The sequence below is a fragment of the Podarcis vaucheri genome, assembly GCF_965113315.1.
Source record: "Podarcis vaucheri genome assembly, chromosome: 11".
In the NCBI taxonomy this organism is placed as follows: domain Eukaryota; kingdom Metazoa; phylum Chordata; class Lepidosauria; order Squamata; family Lacertidae; genus Podarcis; species Podarcis vaucheri.
In genome coordinates, this window is record NC_138749.1 from 58,332,524 (window position 1) to 58,354,693 (window position 22,170).

Here is a 22,170-nt window from a genome sequence, read left to right on the forward strand (position 1 = left end):
CCAGCGCTAAGCAAACAGAAGGCGGCAAAAAAGACGCCCAGCGCCGCAGCAGAGAGCCAACCTCCGGCTCTCCCTCCCAACCACCGTCTCGTCCGCCACTTCCCCGGCCCGCCCTCCTCTTCTCTGCTTCCCGCTTCTCTTTCCCCCCTCCTCCGCCTCTCCCTTCCACGCGAGCGCAGCCCCATTCCAGCATCTCCCCCCAGCATCTCCAGCAGCGTCGGAGTGGTCCAGCGATGGAACGTTGCAACACCTGGATGCGCAAGGAGGTGCCTAAGTTCCTTCCCCCGCCCCCCCTGAGCCGGGATAGGGCCGCCCCCACCCCGCCCCCTGGCAGGATTGGTCCGTTGAGCGAGGGAAGGTCGACGCCTCTTTCCTTCCACCCACTTTCCCCGCCCCGGAGTGGTAGATAGTTCCGGGCTCCAGAGAAAGCTGTCGTCTCCAGAGCGCAGCTACAGCAACCCTCTCGTCGCCGCCGCTGCTTTGGGTGTCAGTCACCATGACGGACCGATCCACCTTCGACACGAACGTGACCACCCTGACTCGGTTCGTGATGGAGGAAGGCAGGAAAGCCCGGGGCACCGGGGAGCTCACGCAGCTCCTGAACTCGCTGTGCACGGCTGTCAAGGCCATCTCCACCGCCGTGCGAAAGGCGGGCATCGCTAACCTGTGAGTCCGCCGAATACCTGCATCCTTCGCCCGTCGCTGCTCCTCCCTAAGCGGGGAGAGGCGCTTTGGTTTGCCTTTCTCAGCCCCCCCACCCCAGATCTTCCGCCAAGTGTCCCGGGTCAGCAGCCCTAGCGCAGGGGAAGGCGTGGTTCCCTTGGGTGTTGTACTCCAACGTCCATAAGCCTGACCAGCATAATCAATAGGTAAAAATGATGGGAGCTGTAGTCCAGAAAAGTCTGCTCCCCCCCCCCCCACAATAACCTGGAAGTGGTCTTTCCCTAATATTATATTTTCTTGACATCACCTCTTTCCTGAGGTTTCTGCTTGGGACTCTGAAGCAGTCCATGATCCACCAAGATGCCAGCAAATGTTGTCTTTGCTTGAGAAAGAGATCAGCCTTGAGTCCAGGACCCAAATATCTGCGTGGGTCCTGTGCTCTCTGTATACTCCCTGGGTAGTATTCAACCAAGGTTTTCTTAGAGTAGACTTGTTGACATTCATGATCTTGCTTAGTCGTGTTCATTAATTTTAATAGGTCTACTCTTGAGTAAAACTTAAGCTGAATACCCACTCCTATCTTTATTTGGGTCTCTCTAGGGTGGCGCTGTGGGTTAAACCTCAGAGCCTAGGACTTGCAGATCAGAAGGTTGGCAGTTCGAATCCCCACGACAGGGTGAGCTCCCATTGCTTGGCCACTGCTCCTGCCAACCTAGCAGTTCGAAAGCGTGTCAAACTGCAAGTAGATAAATAGGTACCGCTCCGGCGGGAAGGTAAACAGCATTTCCATGTGCTGCTCTGGTTCACCAGAAGTGGCTTAGTCATGCTGGCCACATAACCTGGAAGCTGTACACCGGCTCCCTCGGCCAGTAAAGCGAGATGAGTGCCACAACCCCAGAGTCTGTCACGACTGGACCTAATGGTCAGGGGTCCCTTTACCTAGGGCCCAGTCCAGTGCTTATGATGCCATTTGCCTTCAAAATCTCCTTAAGTTAGCATCTATCAACTCCAAAGCCCTAATTTTCATCCTGGGTTCCTTTCATTCTATCACATACTTCATCTTGGCAATGAAGTTTCATTTGCTAACTATCTAATACCATATCCGTATTTACTTCACATGATGCACTATTTCTTCATATCCTGTATGCACAACATAACGTAAGAGCAGCTCTGCTGCATCAGATCACAGGTCTGCCTAGTCCAGCATCCTGTTTTCAAAGTGGTCAACCAAAAGTCTGTGGGAAACCCGCAAAGTTGACATCTAGGCTCTCCACTTCTGTTCCCCAGCCAACTAATATTGAGAGGCATACAGTCATAATGACCAGAAGTCACCAACAGTCTATGATTTTTAAATCTCATTTTATAGCTGTTGGCGTTGGTGGCTTACTCCTGTTTAGCTTTTCCCTCTCCATGGAAACACAAATTAATGAACTGAACATAAAGTAAACTAGATATAAAAGTTCGTTGACAGTATTTCAGAGCACTACAGGAAAGAGGAAAAGCACCCTTGCTTAGGAAGCTTTGGTTTAGTCCCATATTTCTCCGCCTTTTGGAACACAATATAAATGCATTTTTTTCCTCCCTTCCTAAAACCGAAAAAAGCCTCGAAGTACAGATCTCACAATGAAACCTGAGCGCGATTGCCATTTTACTATGTTTACTCTTTAATGAGCAAGTCATGATGAAAGTGCAGCCTTTTGTAATTCCATCTTCATGGAAAGAGGAAGCACAGAGACACTGATGTTGTCACTCTCCATGTGTACATCTGTTTGCACATATTTCGTTAAAACTCTTTATCAGGCGGTTATGTTGGTCTTTCCTCAATTGCAATATATAGCTAATTTAAAGCAAAGTTGAACAGTAGCCGTTTATGGTGCTATTGATACACTGTGACTCTCTTATCTGCATTATTGTTAATGTGTTACTCAGACAACATTTCAGCAGAATTTCTTACTACATGGTCCTAGGTGATATTCACATTTTATCTGTATGATTTTATTATGGCATGAATTAATTACAATTATAGGATATTAAACATTTAAAATACAAGGTTACATAAGCAAAACAGTAGCATTAAAAGAATTTCAGGGAAATACAGAAGCAAGCTTTAGTCTTTGCCCCATTTGATTATAATCTGGACAGCTTTGTTGCATTGGAGCAAGGTAATATTTACAGTTCAAGGTACGCTTTTTTTTCATATACGAGTGCTTGCTTCAATCACACATGAGTTCCCTTGCTCAATTCAGCCTTGAAATGGCTTTAAAAGACAACAAATAATTAGTTTGTCTCCTGTTTTTTAAAAAATACGTATATATTTGGCACCTTAAAAATAAGCCATTTTAAGTCCCATCTATTTCAGATGGAATTTAACCATGAATTAAAGTCTTGTTGGTTCAATTCAGTGAGATTTAAAAGTGCTTAACTGGTTGGATCACATTGGGCGATACTCCTAGACGTTGACTCTCTTCAGGCAATTCTCTTTCAGGGAGTGGAAATAACACTATTGGCAACTTTTGCAGCTATTTTTAAATTTGTTGTAGAAATATCAGGCACTGTGAGAATATTTTTATTTACACTGTTGCAGTTGTTGGCACTTTCTAAAGAGTTGAAGAGATCAGTGGCGTAGCGTGGGGGGTGCAGGGGGGGCCGGCCGCACCGGGCACAACATCTGGGGGTTAGGGGGTGCAAATCCACGGATTAGGGGGCGCAAATTCACGGGTTAGGGGGCGCAAATTACTTGCCTTGCCCCGGGTGCTGACAACCCACGCTACACCACTGGAAGAGATGTAAGAGAACATACTAGTGTATTAAGATTTTAAGAATTAAAATGAAAATTAAGAAGGGTGGTGTGATCTCTTTTGAGAGTTACAAAAGAAATATCAGTTTGGAAATATATATGAATAAGTCAAGATACTTGTCTATGTGTTTCTTGCCTACCTGTCTCAATATAGAACTCTTAACTAGTTATTGAAAGAAAGGGTGCAACCCTCACTGAGGATAACAAGACCTGGTGGAACCAAATTATTTGGGGATCTAAATCATATTTGATACAAGAGTGGTTGGAGTATGTGCCCTACTTATTTAAACACACACACACAAATTTTTTACTGGTCATCTATTCTTCCCTGTTCAGATATGGAATTGCTGGTTCTACCAATGTCACAGGAGACCAAGTCAAGAAACTGGATGTCCTTTCCAATGACATGGTGATCAACATGCTGAAGTCATCTTTCACAACTTGTGTGATTGTCTCTGAAGAAAACAAAGATGCCCTCATAGTGGAAGAAGATAAACAAGTCAGTACCTCTCAAAACTATCCCAATGCTTGCTTTCCCATTGGCATTGAGCAACAGCTGTCTCTTCAAACATGTAAAAATTAACCTAAGATGCAGAAAACAGGACAAAGGGCAGTGCCCTTCTGAGGTCAGAAAATGTAAGCAGGCTCTGCTCTGTTGCCTGTGGTGCTAGACATTATGAGGGAAAAGGCTCCCTTCTTGTGTTGCTAAATGGTAGGGAGGGCATTGGTGGGGAGAATTGGTAGGCAAAATGTGTGCGTATAAGCCTTTCAGTGCCTGTTGATTCTCCCAAGTTTTTCAAAACTGGAAGTGAGCCCAACTGCAGGAAAAACAGCCAGGAAAAGGCATTTTGCAGAAGATAATTGATAAGCAGAGAGAGTAAATACGCTTTCCATCCACCTGTTTCTCCACGCTAAGCCCTGTCCAGCCTCTGATTCCCGTTACCTTGTCAAATGTGGGATTGGTATTCCATGTTTCCTGATAACTCCTGTCAGGGCTAAACTAGATGATGTTCACTCTAAACTCTTACTACTGTTGCCTGAGCTACAGTAAATTCATTAATTCGGATTATCTGAGGAAGTTTTGAAGAAGGTATGTTGAGGCAAGTCTGCTTATCAGCACCCAGCCCCACCGGGATGGACCTGACTTCAACTTCCTTTGATGGGACCAAATACAGGACTGGTTTTCCTTGCCGTCTTCTATATGCCAGCATGGACTCTTCAGCAAACACATAACACTATATGTAAAATCACCAGTTGGTTGAGATATTCAAAAAGTGTGGCTATTTGTTTATATCCGTGACTCCCGCTAATTGATTTGCGAACCTCAATTAGCAATTTATGGCCGCCCGGCACACTTCTGCTGCGGCTTTCCGTCACGACTCAGCAGAGCTTCGCACAGCGGTGTAGAACTGTCACGTAGCTTGTCTCAGCTCTCAGACAAACACACAGAGTCCAGGTTTGTCTATTTACAGCTTTTATTCCAACATTTCTTAGGAATTTCCAGGACTATTTGCAGCCATGACAAAACTGCATCCTTTCCCCACAAAACACCGAGTGGGACTGACAAACTCCTCCCAAGCTCCTCCCAAGCTTCCAAAACTGACGTCAGAATGGTGTGGCATCCTGGGAAGAACTTAACCTGTTAAGTTCCAAACCCAACACCCCCCTTTGCCGCACATTCTGACAAGATCTTTTTGAGTTCAACACCTTACCCTTTGCCTTGTGCTCCTTCCCAGCATCTTTCCCAGGCACCTGTTGAACCCTTTCAACACTCCCAGAATCACACTGTGCGAATCTCGCCCACGCACATGTTGCCTGGTATCTTTCAGGTGGAATGCCCTTTGTTGTGCGACTAGACCTTCTGGGCATAAACTCAGATGTTACCTCTGACTCACTGCCACCAGGAAATGTGTCCTCAGCATCACGGGATTCCCCCTCTGACTTAAAACGTTTTCGAATCCTCTCCATTACACTCACAGGGGAACTGGGCTCGCTTTTGGCCTCCTTTTTTACAACTTGTGGAGAAACTACCGATACCTCCTCCTGTTCCTGACTTTGGTCAGTTACCTGATCGTCATCATCAGACTCAGCTTCTTCTTCCTCCCCCTCATAATCTTCCTGTTCTGAGAGACACTCTGAAAGAACATCATGCTTGACAGCAGCTTGTGTCTTTTTATCCTGCTCATAGAACTCAGCGTGTTTACTGATCAGCAACTTACTCTGATCACCTGATGGAAATGCAAATCTCCATGCACTTGCTGTTGGCTCATACCCACAGAAGATCATTTTTCGGAACTTGGATCCATCTGGCCCCTGCAAAGCAGCAGGTACCGGCACAGACGCACGTGACCCGAACATACGCAAAAAATGAATCTGGGGTTTCCTGCCATGCAACAACCCAAACGGTGTGTCCCCTACCATGGAATTGTAGGTGCGATTCCAGGTGAAGCTTACATACTTGATTGCCTCCAGCCAAAACCTTGGAGGTAACCCAGAGTCTTCCAGCAACACCTGTGCAGTTCTAACCAGAGCCTGACATTTGAGCTCTGACACTCCCCTCTCATTGGGTGAAGTCACTGTGTGACGTATCCCTTTCTTGTGAAAGTACTTCTGCAAAGCAGAACCTGTAAACTCAGCTCCTCTGTCACTTGTGACAGCTTGCACTTTGGTGGAAAACCTTTGTTCCACCCCCTCAATCCACCCTTTGATCAGCTGTGCTGCATCATCCTTGGATTTGAGACCATGTATCCAGGAATTCTGAGTAAAATCCTCCTGCATCGAGAGCAGAAACCTTGACCCTCCCAGACTTGGTTCCTTCACAGGACCCCACAAATCTATGTGAACCAGTTCAAAAGGCCTAGTGGTTATCCTCTCAACCTTTGGATAACTGCAACCTTTTACCTTTGCCAGTTTGCAAGTTTCACAACTTACAGCATGTCCACATTCTGAGATATTACAACCATTGGAAACTTCTGGCAGCACCTGTAGTTCTTCAAGAGAACTATGAGCTGTACGTGTATGCCAAGCATGTACGCATGAATCATGATTGGGAATTGTAGCACGCAGTGCTTGTGCTTTCTCAACCTTCCCACCACCCTCCAGAGACGTTTTAAGAATGAAGAGATCATTCTGCCCCTTTTTAACCTTGGCAAGCATCCTCCCTCCTTTGGAGATTGTGCACACATCACCCTGAAAACAAACCGTAAATCCCTTTTTCAGTAAATAAGGCACAGATAAAAGACAGTGTTGCATCCCAGGAACAGTACAACACTCCAACGTTTCCTGTAAAACACAAAAATGCAAATTTACAGCATTAGTCATTTGTCTTTTCTGTCCATTTGCAAACAGTACAGTTTTCCCGGCAGGAATTGCCGTGCAGTTCCACCTCTCGACTGCAGGTGTCTCTGGAATCAAATTGCGATTAGCTGCAGAGTCAATAATGAAACTTAGCTCTGTCCCACAGCTGTCTTCAGCCAACGCCAGACTAGCCGTGATCTGATACGTCTCCTCCTGGCACCTGGCACGTCCACCAGCCTCAGTCTCACGCCTGGTTGTTTTTCCAGACCGGTTGCCATGGAAACTCGACTGGTTCCCATGAGAAGTGTCCTTGAAGCCTTCCTGTGCAGCTGCTCTCTGTGGGCAGTCTCGGCGTACGTGGTCAGCTGACTTGCAAATGTAGCAACGACGAACTTCAGTGGAAAAACACTGCCTGGGGCTCCTCCCAGCTGGCCTCCTTCTCCTTCTTCTGGAAAAGCACCCCTTGCCAGATCCGCCCCCCCTGAACTGCCGCTCCATTCCAGCAGATTCAGTGGAAAACTTTTCAAACTTGCCTTTGGAACTTTCCGCCCCCCCGACTTGCTCACTAGCACTCCTTGAGGCTAAATCATCAGGAACAGGGGCTCCAGCCATCTCTAGGCCTTCAGCTTCCATCTGCCCTAGGCCTCCTGCTGAGCCTTCACACAGACGTTTCAGCACACTCCAGGCCTCACACGCAGATTCAACGCCATCCAGGTGATGTTGCAAATTAGCATGAACACCTGCTCTCAACATGCAGACCTCAGCTCTCATAGCCTTCTCCCTCTGCATTTTCTCCTCCAGAGAAACAGACTTCAGCCTTCCTGCATCTCTGTCCACCAGTTGCACTGGTTCCCTCTGGGAAATGTCCCAAACCTCCGTGGCTATAAACCACGCTCTCACCCATCTTGCCCAGGTATTCCACGCTTGGGCGGTGAGTTCCTCAAGCTGTTCAAACGGAGCTTGAATCACCTCCTGGCCATCTGCCATCTTCTCACGCTCTCCCAAATCGCCCCAAGCTGTACTCACAAAAGCTCCTCTGGCGTGGAGAAACGATTCCTTGCTGCTATCAGCTCACAGCTTTCAGCATTCAGCAACAGCGTCTTTCAGCTTGCTTGCTTGCTTGCTTCCGTGCTCCTCTGCTAGACACCGCAGATTTCTCAGCTCCCGGCAGCTCTTCCGTGACAGTTTTACGATAGGTGATTTAGGTTACCCATAACCTGTGGCTGTTTGTTTATATCCGTGACTCCCGCTAATTGATTTGCGAACCTCAATTAGCAATTTATGGCCGCCCGGCACACTTCTGCTGCGGCTTTCCGTCACGACTCAGCAGAGCTTCGCACAGCGGTGTAGAACTGTCACGTAGCTTGTCTCAGCTCTCAGACAAACACACAGAGTCCAGGTTTGTCTATTTACAGCTTTTATTCCAACATTTCTTAGGAATTTCCAGGACTATTTGCAGCCATGACAAAACTGCATCCTTTCCCCACAAAACACCGAGTGGGACTGACAAACTCCTCCCAAGCTCCTCCCAAGCTTCCAAAACTGACGTCAGAATGGTGTGGCATCCTGGGAAGAACTTAACCTGTTAAGTTCCAAACCCAACAAAAAGTATCCTGTTACTGATGCAGGAGGCACACATTTCCTGGGAGGATAGAAGTGGCAGGGACACACCCCACAACTGCTGCACAGCAGGGCCTGAGGTCCTCCCCATGTTACTGGACTACAACTCCCATCAGCCCTGACCAGTGACCATGCCTGGGGCTTTTGGGAGTTGGAGTCCAGCAGAAATCAGTACGTACAGGCTAAAGCTCCTGTGTTGGCTAGCAAGGCCGATCCTACACCTTTATAACTGTTGATATATGCTGTTGTTGTACTGTATATTTTGGGTCTATGGACCGCAATAAAGCTGTGCGTGTGTTACTAATGTGTGTGAGGGACTGGGAGTGCAGCACTCTGAAGCTGGCATGGGCAATGCCCTTGCATGCCTGATAAGATGGCGGGTAGATTTGGGAGAGTGTGATGGTAGCAGAAAAAAGCAGAGGGAGGAAGACAAGGAGCATGGGATGTTTGTAAGTGCACAGTAACAAAAGTGAGAAGGAGAATAGCTGCCCCAGCGAAGTCATGATGGCTGGGGCTGATGGGATTTGGAACTGAGCAACATATTGGGGGCACCACTTTGGCTATCCCTGCCCTCAACAGTTTTCATCAGATTAACAAAAGTTTAAGTAATCAGTTTTGTACAACAGCCCTTCCCTGTTGGCCTAGGGTGTGGTTGTTCGTTTGTGATTGGCTGTGGTGGACTTTGTTTTCGTGTGTGAGTGGGGTGGGTGGGTGTTTTTGAATCAGGTTAGCCATATTGATTTGTATGCTGTCAATCTTGTTGTTGTCTTGTTGGACTGTGTATGTGATAAAGAGGAGCCATACCAGGGGTGAAGGCATCTTCTTCCATTTTTCCCCATGTCACACAAGCGAATAGTAAAGAGAACCTGCACAAGCGACACTGACACAAAACCCCACACATACATTGAGTAAAATAGAAACATCGCCACCCGACTCCACCCCCACTCACCTTTCCCCCTTTTCTTCCTAATGTTACAGTAATGTCTCAACAAATGAAACTGATCTGTAGAAAATGTAACTTGAAAAAAGAGACATTGCACATACTTTTGTAAACCAATAAACTTTTAATTAAAAATACGTTAAAAAAAAGGCTGTGGGTACCTAACGCATATTTAACACGATCCTCCTTTCTCACTTAATCCTCATCTACATAAGAGCCATTGGCAATTGAGCCATCATTAGTGTGAAAGTTGCCTGAAATCACCCTCAAAAGCATTATTCAGTTGGAGTATTTTAGCAGTGAAACAAGCACCATACATATCTAGTGTATTTTAAGAATATTTGAATGTTTCTGTCTTCTAGGGCAAATACATAGTCTGCATGGATCCACTTGATGGCTCATCTAACATTGACTGCCTTGTTTCTATTGGGACTATTTTTGCTATCTACAGAAAGGTAGGATATATTTAATGGTTGCTTACGGAAGTAGTGAGGTAATAGGAGTAATGAAGAAAATACACTGCTTTGAGGACTGGGTTTCTGCTTATATTAATATTGAACATTTTACGTTCTCAAGGTTAGTCAGTAGGGACAAGGGTTAACTGAACAGAGTGAATGTAATATGTGAAACAAAAATAAAATTATATCAGATTTACTTTTGTTGAAGTGGACTGGGGTTAGAAGAAGAAGAAGAAGAGTTTGGATTTGATATCCCGCCTTTCACTCCCTTTAAGGAGTCTCAAAGCGGCTAACATTCTCCTTTCCCTTCCTCCCCCACAACAAACACTCTGTGAGGTGAGTGGGGCTGAGAGACTTCAAAGAAGTGTGACTGGCCCAAGGTCACCCAGCAGCTGTATGTAGAAGAGCAGAGACGCGAACCCGGTTCCCCAGATTACGAGACTACCGCTCTTAACCACTACACCACACTGGCTCTAGCTGGTTTAATGGAATCTGTTCCATGGGTTTTAACGGTGTAAACTGACTTTTCACACAGGGAAATGATCTTGCAGCATAACCTGCAAACTTGCTATGTAATCCTCAAAGCACTTGTGTTTGTAAGAGTTCTGTTAACTGCAGAGAGGATATTACTTGCGCCTTATTTTGACAGGCAGTTAAACTGTTTAAAGAGACCTGAAGTTCTGGACTAACATGTTTTTAAATAAGCAAGCTGATTGTGTTTAAGGCACACACCCCGTTTTAATTGTTTAGCTTCTAGAATAGGATGTCTTTGAATCATATACTCTGGAACTTAAAACCTAACGCCAGCCAAACAGCAAAATAAGATAGTGCATTGACAGCCAGGTCTTATCTATTTTATGCTCATTTACTATATAAGGGTCAAAAGGAGCTTCCAGTGGCCTATCCAGCTCAGTGCTGTCATTCTTGACTCTCAAATATCTCTCCATTGCAACTTTGGCATGTATACAGTTGGCTTAATAATTCATGTAACTTTTCCATTTTCACTCACATGTGGGTATGCCAATCAGGGATGCACTTGGAGCCGAAATTGGAAGGTGGATAATGTGGGCAGGAGTCTCTACCGTTTGTTGGGGACCCCTTACTCTTGTAAAAAACAGTTGTGAGTACAGTCATAGGTAAAGGGACCCCTGACCATTAGGTCCAGTCGTGACCGATTCTGGGGTTGTGGCGCTCATCTCGCTTTATTGTCTGAGGGAGCCGGCGTACAGCTTCCGGGTTATGTGGCCAGCATGACTAAGCCGCTTCTGGCAAACCAGAGCAGCGCATGGAAACAACGTTTACCTTCCCGCCGGAGTGGTACCTATTTATCTACTTGCACTTTGACGTGTTTTCGAACTGCTAGGTTGGCAGGAGCAGGGACCGAGCAACGGGAGCTCACCCCATCGCGGGGATTCAAACTGTCGACCTTCTGATCAGCAAACCCTAGGCTCTGTGGTTTAACCCACAGCGCCACCCGCGCCCCTGAGTACAGTCATACCTCGGGATAAATGTGCTTCAAGTTAAGTATTTTTGGGTAGCGCTCTGCGGCGACCCGGAAATAACGGAGCGCATGCGCATGCACAGATGGTCAAAATGACGTCACATGCGCGGAAGCGGCGACCTGCGCACACACAGATGGATCCCATTCACATCCCAAGGTACCACTGTACAACATACCACCTCCAAGCTCCAGAACTCTAAAAAGGAAAGGGGAGGGAATTGGGCTTTGTGCCACATGTTCCCTGAATCCAGTACCCACCTCCAGGGATTCTGAGACAGAATGCTTGTGGACATGGCAACTGCAAGCAGCATGACTTTTAAACCCAGAAGCAGGGCCATACGTGAGGCTGACAGTCACGTGATTCCTTACTCAACCTAATTTGAAAAGATAAACAGTCACACAAACCAATAATGAAGTTGTTTGCTAGCCAAGCAGAAGTCCTAATGAGATACTTCAGATTAATAGTTTGCTACAGTGATGAGGAAAGGGACGCGGGTGGCACTGTGGGCTAACCACAGAGCCTAGGACTTGCCGATCAGAAGGTCGGCTGTCCGAATCCCCGCGATGGGGTGAGCTCCCATTGCTCGGTCCCTGCTCCTGCCAACCTAGCAGTTCGAAAGCACTTCAAAGTGCAAGTAGATAAATAGGTACCGCTCCAGCGGGAAGGTAAACGGCGTTTCCATGCACTGCTCTGGTTCGGCAGAAGCGGCTTAGTCATGCTGGCCACATGACCCGGAAGCTGTACACCGGCTCCCTCGGCCAATAAAGCGAGATGAGTGCCACAACCCCAGAGTCGGCCACGACTGGACCTAATGGTCAGGGGTCCCTTTACCTTACAGTGATGAGGAAAGGCAAGTGTCCCACAGAGCCCTTACTCCTCTCCAGCACTAAATGGAGCCATTAAACTTGTGCCAGCCTCATAGAATTCTGTTTTAGCTCCTGACATTGATTCTTCCTCTTTCTTTAACCATCTCCATATTTGATGCTTCATGGGAAGAGAACAACAGCTTAAAGTTAAAAGCTTTTAATGTCCAGATTTTAAGGTTCTCGGGGAAAGGGTCATAGCTCAACTGGTAGAGCAGTTTCTCTGCATGCAGATCCCAGGTTCAGTTCCCAGAATCTCCACATAGAGCTGGGAATAACGGCTGTCTGAAACACTGGGAAGCCCCTGCCAAAGCTCAATGGACCAATGGCCTTTCTCTGCAATGAAGCAGCTTCCTGTGTTCTTCTCTTATTCAAGTCTTCTCCTGGTGCACCGTCTGAGAAAGATGCTCTGCAGCCTGGGCGCAACCTTGTGGCATCTGGTTATGCCCTCTATGGCAGTGCCACCATGCTTGTTCTCGCTCTCGAATGTGGTGTCAACTGTTTCATGCTTGATCCGGTAAGGAGTGCTGTTATGGCCTATGAAAATATTATTGTTTGTTGTCATGCTTTTTAAAAAAAAATATTTTTATCATTTTACACAAATGAGTTTATTCTAAGGGAAATTAATAGAGCTTATTCCACCGTAAAAATGTCAAGTGAAGTAATACTTTTTAAGGACTAAAACATGCATCTGTGCATCAAACAAATGGAGGGGTTGCAAATACTTGGAATCTTTTAATCTCTATTTTCTTTTAAGTAAAATGAAAATTAAAAAATACAGGGTTGTTGTAGAACAAACAAGATAAAAATTGTACAGAATTTTCAACATGCCAGATGATTAGAAGCAGTTGGTGCCTTTAAAATGAAAGTTGCTAACCAGTGGTCCTCCAGATGTAGGATTCAAACTCCCATCAGTCACAGCCACCATAACAAATGGTCAGAAATGATGGAAGTCATAGGCCAACAACATCTGGAGGGCCAAAGATTACCCAACTCTCCTCTAGAAAAGAACAACAACAACAACAATTTTATTATTTATACCCTGCCCATCTGATTGGGTTTCCCCAGCCACTCTGGGCAGCTTCCAGCAAAATATAATAAAACATCAAACATTAAAAACTTCCCAATACAGGGGTGCTACATATACTATTCGCCCTGCCAAGTCACTCCCACCATTGCTCAGCTCCCCTCATGCAGAGCTCCTTCAGCCTGTTCTACTTCAGCTCCACCCATGGGTAGCTATCAGCCAGGATAGCTAGACATTCCATATTCAGATGTGATATCATTCAGCTTGGATATTGAGATCCAGCACTGAGGGCCTTCTGGCACGAGAAGTGAAGCTACAGGGAACCAGGCAGGGGGCCTTCTCGGTAGTGGCACCCACTCTATGGAACACCCTCTCATTAGATGTCATGGAGATGAGTAACTATATAACCTTTAGAAGGCAGCCCTGTATAGGGAAGCTTTTTAATGTTTAATGTTTTGTTATGTTTTTATATATGCTGGAAGCCACCCAGAGTGGCTGGGGCAACCCCGTCAGATGGGTGGTGTACAATTATTATTTTTAAGCTCTGAAGAGCAGATAGGAAGAACAAGATGCCAGCCAACCTGCTACTTGCAGGTGCCAGTAGGGGGCCCTGGATTCCATCATAGTGGCATACTGAGTGCAAACCCAGTGTACATTTTGTGTGCAGCGTCACTAAAGAGCTGGTGCTTGCACTGTCTTGGTTCCTTAAAATATCCCAAACTTGAAATGCTCTCATAAGAACAAAAAGAAGGGGGAAAGAGTTGACTAATTCCCTACCCCCAATTATCCAATATAAGCTTTGCATGTCCTGTAGTCTGTATAATGAGATACAGCAGCATAGAAAACAGAAGTTATCAAAAGCATCCCACAGCAGAATCAGGTTTTTGGTCAGTCATTATCTCCACAAAATGCAAGCGATCCTGAAAAATGATTATGCATCATAATCGAATTAAGACTTATAGGAAATTTAAACCCTTTTGGTACATGAAGGCTGCCTTTTGTTTTAGCACTAGTGTGTAGGATGGCTAATCATGATGCTCCAGGGTGTTGCTGGACTTGCCTCCCATCATTCCTGATAATTGGCCACGTGAGATTGGGCAGATGTGAGATGGAACCCAACAACCTCTGGAGAGCCACTGGCTAACCACACATTTAAGGAGCTTGGCATTTAAGGCAGCATGTTGCCCTCAGCCTTGTTTTGAAATGGCTACTATCTTCTGTTCATCTACATCTCAACAAAACCACGTTAACAGATGTTCTTGTACACTTTCAGATTGCATCTGATGTCTTAAAGAGTAAGTGGGGTGTTTACGTGTGTGTGTGCGTGCGTGCGTGTGCGTGTGTCAGAAAGAGAGACACCTTAAACACCCTAGAATCTTTTCATCTTTGTGCTTCTACGATAGAAAGCATGTTTCAACATAGCTGGTGCCATGCAGCTTCAATTAAAATTGCTTTCTAGATGAAGCAAGGTTGTAAAGCTTTGCTTGGGTTTTTCCATGTTTGTTCAGTTTAAAAGAACTGGAGTTTATTTTCTGTTGTTAGAGCCCAGCATTCTCCAATATGTATTTCTCAAGTAGTTGCATGTCCTTTGCTTTATTTTTGTTTCTTTTTTAGCAGCTAGACTGTTATGTTCTATGTATGTAGTAGCATTTTTTCCTTCAAACAACTGAAGAAATGACAGTGTGGTCATTGCCTACAAATGGTTTCATGAGCATCCTAGTTTCAACAGGGCAAGATTGATAAAGGCTGCTGCAAACTGTTTTGAGGCCTTGCCCTATTAAAAAGATATTGGAAAAGGTATTCCTAAGTGCTTGAAGTTTCCCACCCAAATATTTATATACTGCTTTTATCAGAAAGGAACACAAGGCAGTTTACAAGAGAAAACAAAATTAAACAATATAGCATACAAAATGGATAAAACATCAAAATCCATAAAACCACTTTCCACTCTATGCACACAAATTCCACATTCGCTAACTAACCTGTAGTTCAAGTCAACCTGTGCATATTCACCAACCTTGCAACACACACAGCTCTCACGCTCAACAATTACAGATCCCAACAGTCCATACTACAACCCTGGCAGCCTAACACACTAAGAGACAAAAAGCAAATTTAATCTGTGACTCCACCAAACCCAATTAAAACCTCACACTCCTTCACATAGGGCTCTCGTTAATACCTTCACAAGGGAATTGCAGTGAACTGGATGCACTTGGTAAATATGCTCTGGCTGGTCCTCATTTGTAGACATGCACTATTCTGCCTGTATTAACTTGTCTGACACTGATTCACATGGCGGTATTTTTTGTTTTGTCTTGTAAATGATGAATGCAATTTACTCAGGAATAAAGTGTATGCTGTACAAATGATAATGCTTGTTTTTTTTTCTTATGCTAGGCCATTGGGGAATTCATTTTGGTCAACAGGGATGTAAAAATAAAGAAAAAGGGAAATATCTTCAGCCTCAACGAGGGATATGCTGCATACTTTGACCCTGCTGTCACAGAATATCTCAAGAATAAGAAATTTCCACAGGTGAGCTTTCACATCCTGCAAAGAAATTTGCCATCAAGATATTCCAGAATACAACATTTCTTTTAGTCCATATACATTTGCTTTATATAACTTCACAGTGAGTAGGACCCTCACTTGTGCGTTGGGTCAAAAGCACCTTTCTCCAACAAAACAGGCTCCTCTGGATCCAACCCAATCTTTTTTGTACAAAGCTTAGAAACAATTTTGTGGGTACAAAGTGAACCCATGGATATCGCCATTGTGGCATGTCCAGAAAACCCTAAGACTTGGTTCGAACATTAGAAGTTTCCTGGTGTGAAAATTCTTTTTAGGGAAATGGATGGGAAGGTGTGTGAATTGTTACCTGCACACAGTACTCAGCTTCACACCGTTTATAAGTACAGTGGTACCTCAGGTTAAGTACTTAATTTGTTCCAGAGGTCCGTTCTTAACCTGAAACTGTTCTTAACCTGAAGCACCACTTTAGCTAATGGGGCCTCCTGCTGCTGCTGCGCTGCCAGAGCACTATTTCTGTTCTCATCCTGAAGCAAAGTTCTTAACCCGAGGTAATATTTCAGGGTTAGTGGAGTCTATAACATGAAGCATATGTAACTTGAAGCATATGTAACCCGAGGTACCACTGTACAGTGGTACTTTGCTTGTTGAACAGCTTGGCTCCCGAACAAATCGGCTCCCGAATGCTGCAAACCTGGAAGTAAGTGTTCTGGTTTGCAAACATTTTTCGGAAGCCAAAGGTCTGACTTCTGCGGCTTCCAATTGAGCGCAGGAAGCTCCTGTAGCCAATCGGAAGGAATTTTTTTATCTTGTCTTCCTGTGTGACTTAGAGGCATGACTGACATTTGCATGGCTGGCTTTCCTATAGTGAGCCTAGTGATGGCCTGGGCAAAAGGGCTTCCATTTATTGGGAACACCTCCTGTCCTTCTCATTGGATGCTACAGCACCCAACCAGGAAGCTGCCATCTGGACCCAGCCTGAGACAGAGGCAGCTGCTATCCATTTCGCATCAGTCTGGGGTATGTAGAACTTCAGAACACTTATACAATATTTCACCAATCTTCTCTTCTAGGATGGTAGCGCTCCCTATGGCAGCAGATACATAGGTTCCATGGTTGCTGATGTGCACCGTACCCTGGTGTATGGAGGAATCTTCCTATATCCAGCCAATTCAAAGAGCCCCAAGGGAAAGGTAACATAGCTAGCACGTGCCTAATTTTTTACAAGAATTCATCATGTGATGCTTCTATTTTCTTCATGTTGTACAACTGAATGTCCTTCTAAACTACATGTTTCGTTATCAAAGTCTGGGCACTCTGGTCAAGGTCATAGAAAGGCACTGTTATATTTAACAAAAGGCAGGGAGAACTCATGCTTTCCCTTTGTAAGTTGAGCGGTAGGACTATCCGTCGTCATTTGGCTTCCCCCGGTATGCATCTGGCTTCTCTGCTATGCAAGGTAGGACACCATCGAGCAGCGCTGTGATGGTGCAACATCCAAGGAACTGGGTGATGCTCCCAACCAAAAGCGCAGGGAGTTCTGGGGAAGTGAACTACTCTGAGACCTCCAGGTAGAGGCTGGTATAGAAATTAAATAAATAAATTAAAAGTGCACCTGGACAAAAAGTAAATAGTAAGGGGCTTATCACAGAAGTAGAGCACCCATTCTAAAATGCACAAAATGGGGCTCGGTGGATCATTATGTTGCCCTTTTCCAGGCAAGGATTTACTGAAATAAGTGGTAGGTAAAATGTCATCAATCCTTGGGGAAAATCTCTGCCTCTTTGTGTGCTTGATCAGAGGCTCCTGAATGAAATACACTTGGGCTAGGCTGTTATCTACAAGCAGCAGCTGGATTCCTTTCCCCTTGCTAATTAGGTTAATGCTGGTTGCAATACTTTTTGGCACCACTCCTTTAGGTGCTCAGCTTTATTTCTCTCACACACCCTGTCCCAAATCGCCTGTGACATACAGAGCTCTCCCTGTCCCCTGGGTTCGGGGAACTTAAAAGCTAAAATTTTATGAGCTTACAACTTGAAACTGGGGCTAAACTAGATATGACACACTAGATACATGAATAGGGGTATCCTATTGGGGGGGGAGTTCTTGTTTTCATTTGCTAGTATGATATACATATATACATATTTGTTTTTTTTATATTGTAAACCACCCTGTGATCCTTGGATGTACCAAGTTTCCTGCAGGAATATAAAAAAACCAAAATTTAAAAATTAAAGTGCTTATAGTGCCCCTCCCCCCCGGTGTTAAACATACTCTGCAATCAGTAAACTAGCACAGCAGGGAGTGAACTGGAATCTTTGTCCTGATGTGCTAGTTCTTTTAGTTTTGCAGGAAACTTGGTACATGAGAGAATAAATAAAAAATGGCACCCCCTGCCTGCAACCTGAAGTGGTACAGTCCACACCACCGTTCAGGATTGTACCACTTCATTCTGGATAAATTAAACTGGGAAATTTGGGAAAGACTATGTATCTGACATATGAGACCGCAGCAAGACTAAACTGCTTAATTGTTGAATTGCCAGTTTTGATATCTAGAATCATTACAGTGGTACCTCGGCTTAAGTACTTAATTCCTTCCGGAGGTCCGTTCTTAACCTGAAACTGTTCTTAACCTGAAGCACCACTTTAGCTAATGGGGCCTCCTGCTGCTGCCGCACCGCCGGAGCACGATTTCTGTTCTCATCCTGAAGCAAAGTTCTTAACCCGAGATAATATTTCTGGGGTAGCGGAGTCTGTAACCTGAAGCGTCTGTAACCCGAGGTACCACTGTATAAGGAGTAGAATATCCTGCTCCACAAAAGAGCAACCATTGAGTTGCATTCAGTTTTCACAGGTTTTTCTAACATGGCATTCAAGTTTAATCTCAGACTTCCAACAATTGAGAAGAAAGAGCAGTGGTTTCTACGGCAAACTCTTTCCCAACTCTTAACTGGGCAAGGGAAGGACCTGTGTTTATTCAGCCAAAAACTAATCTGAACTACATTTCAATGCTTGCTCCAGCCTGTAGATAAGAGGCAGTTACTCATTTACACAGAATGTCACAAACAGGACCTTTTCCTCTACTTATGAGCAAAGCAGTACTACTTCTGTTAATAGGCTTTGTCCTCTTGCATCGATTGGTTGACCAGCTGTGCATTTACCTGTGTACCTTTCCCCCAAGAACTCACGCTGATATACATCATTCCCACCCTTCTCTCCACTCTCCCAACCCAATTTTTATCCTTATAATATCCCTGTGAATTCAGTTAGCCTGAGAGGTAATGACTAAATAAATATCATCCAGTGAACCTCATGGCTGAGTGAGGACTCTAACCTGGGTCTCTGCAGTTCTGATCCAACCAACTAACTCAGAAATTATGGAAGTTATGGCCCTTCAGATACTGTTGGACCAGAACTACCATAATCCCTGACCATTGGCCGTGCTGTGCCGTCAACAAGTCCAACAAGAACTGGCTGCAGCTTCTCCATTCCTACTGTAACTTCAGCCCTTCCAACTGACCCGATATTACAAAAGCAGTCCTGGTTTCCGACTTGATCCCAGAATGTCCCGTGTTTCCCTTATCCTCCATGTCCCAGGGGACAATTAAAAGTGGTGAGTGCAAGTGCAGAAACAGAAAATAAAATCCCTGCACCAAATGAAGGAAATGGTGACGCTGGCATACAAAGTCTTTCCTATAATTTCGAAGAAAAAGGTCACCAGTCCACTTTTAAAGTCTTTCATCGCAATGCTTCTGCAGCCAGACATTTCTTAGGAAACACGGGGAGTGTTGAGTCCTTTATTGCAAATGGAGTCTGACACTGTCTACTCAGAAGGAAGCCCCACTGTATTCAATGGAGCTTACTTCCAGGTAACTGGGTCAAGACTGGGCAGCCTTACACGGCCATCTGAAGCATTTTGACTCAGAACTAAGTCCCACTGAGTTCCATAGGATTTACTCTCTTGTATGTTCCTAATCATAGGGACGCGGGTGGCGCTGTGAGTTAAACCACAGAGCCTAGGTCTTGCCAGTCAGAAGGTCGGCGGTTCAAATCCCTGCGACGGGGTTTGCTCCTGTTGCTCGGTCCCTGCTCCTGCCAACCTAGCAGTTCGAAAGCACGTCCAAGTGCAAGTAGATAAATAGGTACCGCTCCAGCGGGAAGGTAAACGGCATTTTCCTGTGCTGCTCTGGTTCGCCAGAAGCGGCTTAGTCATGCTGGCCACATGACCCGGAAACTGTACGCCGGCTCCCTCGGCCAATAAAGTGAGATGAGCGCCGCAACCCCAGAGTCTGTCACGACTGGACCTAATGGTCAGGGGTCCCTTTACCTTTATGTTCCTAATCATTCTCACAGTTTCTATCATCATCATCATCATCATCATCATCCCACCTTTTTCCTTGTCAGGGACTCAAGGCAGCTTATCGCTAAAATTTTGTATCATTCCCTTTATCTGTGGAAGGTGTTGTACATGATCCCTTCCCTTACATTTTTTCTTTACACCAGTCCTGTGACAGGTGAGGCAGAGAGATTGCAATTGGCTCAAGGTGACTGATGTTGATGTGTCTGTGTGCGCGCGGTGAAATCAAACATGGGAGAAGCTTCCAGATGTAGAATAGGATGTCCCTATACTCATCGGAGAAATGTTGGAGGGGATGTAACTATGATATCACACTGCCTCTCTAAGCATAAACATGGAATGAAAACCTCAGTTTCCTACCTGCACCAATACTGCCATTAGAAGCATGCATGTGTGTGTGGGGGCAATCCCCTTTGGACACAATGGAACTTATTTCTGAGTAATCATGTGGACATTTGCAATGTAGAAAACCTGTGCAGAGAGCACTATACAACTGTAGCACACTCTTCTTGTGAGTATAGCATTTGGCTCAAGTGCAGTGCTGATGCCTGATCTGTTATTTTTAACATATGTAATTCCAGCTGAGGCTCCTCTATGAATGCAACCCCATGGCTTTTATCATCGAGAAGGCTGGAGGTCTTGCAACAACAGGCAAGGAGGCTGTCTTGGACATAGTGCCTGAAAACATTCACCAGCGTGTGCCTATTGTCTTGGGGTCTCCAGACGATGTGCAGGAATACATAGCCATGGTCAAGAAGCATTCAGCTAAATGAGGAGAGGGTGGCTGCATCTGCCATTGGAGTGCCTTTCAACTGGACCAAAGACCATAACTGTGCAAAACTACGGACTGAAGCAAATTTATAGTATGCAAAAGAGCCATTACTTCATTATGCATAAAAAGCAAACTCAATGCGTTTTGCTGTGCCATTAAAAACAAATCTAAAAAGCTATTTCATTTGTAACTTACACAATCCACATAAATAGTAGAAGGCTTGCAATTTCAGGGCAGATCAGAGGGATACATGGGTAGTCTGAAAAAACTAGAATGTTTATGATGTGAGTGATGGGTTAATCCAGAACATGGGCGGAAACTGTTATGGCCACTCTTTATTTCAGCTCACATGCAGCACAGTTAACAGTGGTCATCTCCAGCTTTGGGAGAACAAGCACAGGATTATACTGCTACAGCTAAAGTCATACCTCACCCTTAGGCAACTGGGATAGAGCTACCCTATTCTGTACGACCAATAATTTCAATTGCCCTAAACACTGGTTCAGGTTACACCTAACACAAAGCCAAACCATGGCTTAGTGTGACCATGTGGGTTCATGGCTGCACACACGTTCTTCATTTAGGGCAGCAATTGCCAAAGCGAGGTAATAAGACAGAGGATACTGTGTCATGAAATATCTATGGTCGATATTACTCCTAGTTTGATAGTTGGAATTTAGTGGTAGATCCCAAATGAAAAAGTTGATTCATCTGTTTAATTGGATATGTCAGCCACAGCTACAATTCAGTTCCATTTCTATATTAGCCAAAGGCCATAAACAGAATATAGAACACAATGGAAAACAATAAAACCCTAGTCATACAAATGATCATAAAACAAGTTAACTAATGTAGTTTTCATTCCATCAGTTGTGGCAGTTCACAATTTAAGGCTCAATAGCATGAGAGTTAGATAAATGTGTGAATGGTGAATTGCATTCGTTGTTGATATCTAGACTTTGTTCAGACCACCGGTCTGTACAGTTTCTCCCAACTGCATGATCACATCAAGATTCCTCTTTTGTGCTGTGATCTGATCAGTGTGCGTAGGTGCAGGTAACTGAAAGCTCCTTCAAACTCACACACATACTAAATCAGTTAAACCAGAAGGCGAGTAGCTCTAGATATGTAGTGATGCCCACAAAACAATAGAAGAAATGGAGAAATATGTTAATCTCTACAAGCCACACAGAAATCAGCACACATTTTAGTTTCTCCTTTGCTTTCTCATCCTCAAAGGAAATTTCAAAACAAATGATCACCTAGAGCAGCATTTACCACACCGGTTACTGTCCTGCCAAGTGACTAAAGAACTTTGGCATTTGGTGAAAGGTCAGTGT

At 44.9% G+C, this 22,170-nt stretch overlaps 1 protein-coding gene across 1 annotated transcript; it reads left to right on the top strand.

Moving 5' to 3' along the window:
• Positions 1-389: 389 nt before the first annotated feature.
• Positions 390-21,008, top strand: LOC309542725 (fructose-1,6-bisphosphatase 1-like). Its single transcript, XM_082241658.1, has 7 exons — positions 390-666; positions 3,797-3,959; positions 9,680-9,772; positions 12,517-12,657; positions 15,568-15,705; positions 16,773-16,892; positions 20,640-21,008. The coding sequence occupies exons 1-7, from the start codon at positions 497-499 to the stop codon at positions 20,829-20,831; spliced, it is 1,017 nt and encodes a 338-aa protein (XP_082097784.1). The 5' UTR covers positions 390-496; the 3' UTR covers positions 20,832-21,008.
• The last annotated feature ends 1,162 nt before the right edge of the window (positions 21,009-22,170 follow it).

Bases quoted from the DNA above. Each gene is read 5' to 3' on its own strand.
- LOC309542725 (XM_082241658.1), top strand. From the start codon at position 497: ATGACGGACCGATCCACCTTCGACACGAACGTGACCACCCTGACTCGG. The intron at 3,960-9,679 runs GTCAGTACCTCT...TCTGTCTTCTAG, and splicing joins TAGTGGAAGAAGATAAACAA to GGCAAATACATAGTCTGCAT. The intron at 16,893-20,639 runs GTAACATAGCTA...ATGTAATTCCAG, and splicing joins CAAAGAGCCCCAAGGGAAAG to CTGAGGCTCCTCTATGAATG.